Source organism: Glycine max, chromosome 14 (assembly GCF_000004515.6).
Source record: "Glycine max cultivar Williams 82 chromosome 14, Glycine_max_v4.0, whole genome shotgun sequence".
Taxonomy (NCBI): Eukaryota; Viridiplantae; Streptophyta; class Magnoliopsida; order Fabales; family Fabaceae; genus Glycine; species Glycine max.
The window spans coordinates 8220252-8225191 of NC_038250.2; the positions used below are offsets into that span (position 1 = coordinate 8220252).

A 4940-nucleotide genomic window follows, 5' to 3' on the forward strand; every position below is an offset into this window, starting at 1 on the left:
AAGGTTGGATGTGCAACACCTACCTCATCCGCACAATGATTATAGTGATCTATTCACAAGTACAAAGGTAAATTGATTCAATGTCAATGGTAGATAATGAAATTATATATTTTTTATGAGCAAATTTTAGTTTGAAGGATTTATTAGAAATGTTTAGAAGGATGATCTCACCCGGCCATGATCTCACCCTTCTCCCTTCGTCCTTTTTCAACCATTAGGTCAACCTTATATCTCCAATAAAATTATATTCTTAATTGACCAATTAGTTTTGAAATTTACATTGTATGTTTAATGACTATAACACCCTTTATCATATTATCATATTGACTAATCCTACTAATATTATAATAGGTGAGAATTTTTTTTAAGATGATAAAGTGTTAAAATCTCACTGCTTTTTCTTTTAAAAAAAACTTCATTTTTGTAATTCAAGCATATTATATGCCTAAAATTTATTGAATATTAGGTCTCTTGAAGTGGTAATGTCACTAGAAGATCCATTATTCCATGGGAAATACTCTTTTTTCCTGACATAGTATTTCTTATTAGGTAAAAATTCTGCGAATCCTAATAAATATGTAAGTCTCCTTAAACTACTGAGGCCACATACAAACATTTGGGATGTGAGAGTGGGAAGAATGAATCTAGACTACATAAATTATACGTAGATGATTAAAAATAAAAATTATTTAATAGTTACTTAAAACCAATAAAAATAAAAGTGTCTCCTCTGCTAATGTTTCTTTGGCTTTGTAACAAGCAAAGTAGATAAGATACCATTGTGCTCACCTCCTATTTGGTGTTGATTCGTCTTTGGTTTTCATCTTCAACACAAATAGTAAAAAGGTTATGAGCATCCTAACGAATGGAACCCATGTTAATCTATGATTGTGAGTTGTGAGCAATTGACTTTAAATGCATGAGGTCTTAGGTTCAATTATTATTGCCACAATTGAATAAAAAAATCAGTAATTTGAAAATCATGAAAATAAAATAAAAACTTTATGATTTTTTGTCAAATGGTTCAAATTCTTGATACATCAATTATGAAATTCAAAACCATTCCAATACTAAGTTATCCCAAGTAAATTCACGAAATAAGAAAAAAAATCAAGATCCCACTAATGTAAAGACGAGGAATCATGTCCAAAACTGTAACATCATTTAATTGGGCTATTATATAAAATAACATTATCGTGGGCTATGATTTAAATTTTTTATATTTTTAACCTTATCCCTTTGTTTGACCTTACTCTTTAAATAGGTTGCAATAATTCATCTCAATAGTTTATTTTTTGGTTAATGTATCAATGGTAATATTTTATCTATGATCCGGACGTAACTTGACCATTCAAGAATAACTCTTTCCTAACTTGAGGTGACTAAGTGTTATTTTAGCTTTTTTAACTAAATGAAAATATTTATTTTTCAAAATTTGTGAATTGGAGGTAGTTTTTGAAAAAGTTTCCAATCAGGCTAAGTCGTGGTTGAGAATCACGACTTTAAGTTGAAGTCATATGTATATGCCCAAATTATTAAATCACGATTTACAAGGGATTTTTTTTTTGTCTCGAATCTTAAGATGGAAATGTTAATAAACATTTGGTGTAGGGGACAAGTTGTTTTTTTTTTTTTTTTTAGAATCATGAATCCTAAAAATCATGTTTCTTAGAGATAATTTTTCTAAGAATTAAAGAATTACACATATTTTAATCAATTATTTTAATTATTTACCATATTATGTAATTTAATAAAGAATAATATGATATTTTTATTGTAATAAAAGAAAAAATAAACTTAGGAAAGTAAGATTCCCACCTATCCTATGCATAGTTTAAAAACCCGATCCGACTCAGTCGATCGGGCTGGGTCATCCGGGACCTGGTGACATAATCAAGTCATTTTGGTTAATGGATCAGCCATGCATCTAACACGGAATGATCCGGCTAGACTCAGTCGTTCAGGGTAAACCCGACAATCCGGGCTGGTTTTTAAAACCCGTTTCGTGTAAAAAATAACAAACAAAAAAATGCTCCAAAAATAACCCAGAACTTGTATAACTGTGTTATTGAATTATTATTTGTGAACTTGTATTATTAACTTTAATACTTCAATTGTTATTTTGAATTTTGGAGTATGAATGAACTTTTTTTTAATCAAATAATGTTAGTTATATACTTATATATAATAATTACATATATAATTTTGAATTTCTTAATATATATCGGGTTAATTACTGGCCAGTTGAACCACTAACCCACTACCTCAACTGTATCAATAATCAAACCAAATTTTATAACTTTGATCTTATGGGAAAGTTTTTTATGGGGAACTGATTAAAAAACATTCTCGAGAAATATTATTTCCCAGAAATATTATTTTTTTAAAATACATATGAAACATGAAAAACAACTTTCCCAACCTATGATTCTTGGAAAATGAAAAATTTCTCTCCTACTAAACGCCCCCTTGATTTCTCATGTTTGGTTGGATTTCTAAAAAATAGCATTCCCCAAAAAATTTTTTTGGCCAAGTTTCACATAAAAATATTCTCATAAGAGATGTGAGAATCTAAGGGTGTGTTTGATTTGTATTTTCATTTTCTATTTTCATTTTTTGTTTTCATTTTCTGAAAATTGTTTTCATTTTCAAAAGATTAGAATTCTGAAAATATGTTTGGTTTGACTTCTTCTTTTCTTCTTTCAAGAAACAAAAACACTGAAAAATGTGTTTTCAAAAGGAAATGTATGTTTAGATTTGCTTAAAATTATATTCTTTACTACCGCTGAGATTCCTGATTTCAACTGAAAACACTGAAAACGAGATTTTATTGTTTTCAGTTTGGTTCGTTTGAAAAAATATTTTCAAACGCATTTCATCATCATTTTCTATTTCCAGTAAAAATGAAAATAGAAAACAATCAACCAAATTAAACTAAATTTAAATTATACTAAAAATATCACATTACTCTTATTAAATTATTTAATGAGATAAATAATTAAAAATTATGATAAATATACTATTTTACTTTAATATTCCCATTAAATTTATATGACAACATTAATAATCAACCAAATAAATTTAATCATTCCCAGAAATAATGATTCACAAGATTGATGATGATAATTCCGAGCAATGAAAAAAAAATTCTTGTAACAAAATATCCCTTATATCCATCGAGTCAGTTACGATAAACTTGTCAAATAACATTTAAAAAATAAGAACATAAAATTAATAAAACTTCTCTATTAAATGGAAATTACCCGTCAACTTTTGATAAGTTCTCTTATCAAACTTTTCCCAAAATAGAAATGCACAACTTAATTGTAACTTAATGTTTAATTCATTTTAACTCAATTTTGTTTATAAATACTTTTTGACAAGTTTGTGAAATAAAACATACCCAGGTATTAAATACATACTTGTAAAATAAGGTATACCTACAACATAATAGTATTTTAGAAAATAACAACCCTTTGCAAAGTCATACACGGGTACGTGGGCTGAATTCATACATATACTGCGTTTGATTTCCTAGTCAACAATGGCTATCGGTAGCATAAGAATAAGCTAACCATCATTTGTTTCACTCCATCATGAACAGAAAGCGTACATAGCAGAATAATCATTCTCACTTAGATTATTCTTCACACATCTATTATATAGATTTTGACTTGTACAGGAATCTCTCAAATAGAACATAACATAAATTAAGAAAGTTAAAAACATATCATCAATCTTTGTCTAGATGAGAGATCCTGACCAAATTAGTGTCATGAACGGTGCATGATCGAGTACATGAGAAAAAGGACATGCTCTTTCTCACCCTTGACTCAATTCCATCTTTGATCAACTTTTTGTTCACCGTAGCACTACTTTTCTGATGATTCTTGGTGCACTCTTTGAAAGCTGCTAGGAAAGGGTCTTTGTCCTGAACCCAAAGGCACCTCCTGGAGGAAGTTCTATAAAAAGGAGGCTGAAAAGCACAAGGAGGAAGTGGAATTTGAAAATCAAGAAGAGGGTGGTTTTTGTGATGAGTAGTAGCTGATTCTTCTGGTGTGCAAGGTGGTGGTGGCAACTTGGCCAAAAACTCTTCCTCCTTTGGGATCAGATTTTCACCATGATGAGTACTTGTTACTTTGGAGACACCGGGCTTCTTTTCCCATGAGAAGGTTATCTTTCTTACTGGTTGACTCATCTTCTGATTCTTCTCAGAGTTTTGTGTTAATGGAATAATGGCAAGACCATATACTTATATGTGACTTGAGGTGGTGTTGAAGTGTAAATCTATGATGAGGCCATTATAATTTTATATGTATATATATTTGGTCCACTTACCATCACATAGGTCTTAGTGGCATAGTCTCAATGGACAACCACATAAAACGTAAGTATAGACAATTTTAGTTTTGGAATTTGGAAAATAATGACACAAAGGAATTGGGAAAAGAAGGCCAAGCTCACACGGGTTTGCATCACTGAAAAGAAGACAATAGCAAGGAGTTAGAAGAGTATAAGACAACACTCATGTGGTTGACTTGTTCCCCCTCTGTCCTCAGTGCTCACTTCTTAGTTCTTATTTATTACACCAGTTCAAAACAATTGTTTCCAAAAAGCATCAAACTGCACAATAAGACATTCTAAGGAATTTAACAAATTGAACTGAGATATATAGCTTTAATCAGATTACACATATAACTGTTTTAATTTTAGTTAGTGAAAGAAAATCCATATTACTGTTAGATCACATGTTTGGTTAATAAGATCACAGAGGAACATTGAATCAGTTTAGCTTTTTGTCGTTTTCATTAGGGAATTTTCTAAATCTACTGCGGCTGATGACTTTGGTTCGGAATCAAAACACATAAAAATGCTCATAGCAGGCCTCGGTTATAAATTAGATAATACTGGCTGCAGAAAATTATAAACTAGTCAGGAAC

At 30.1% G+C, this 4940-nt stretch overlaps 1 protein-coding gene across 1 annotated transcript; it reads right to left on the minus strand.

Moving 5' to 3' along the window:
- Positions 1-3384: 3384 nt before the first annotated feature.
- On the minus strand, positions 3385-4603 carry LOC100800855 (uncharacterized). Its single transcript, XM_003544448.5, has one exon. The coding sequence runs from the start codon at positions 4196-4198 to the stop codon at positions 3734-3736; it is 465 nt and encodes a 154-aa protein (XP_003544496.1). The 5' UTR covers positions 4199-4603; the 3' UTR covers positions 3385-3733.
- Positions 4604-4940: the final 337 nt, after the last annotated feature.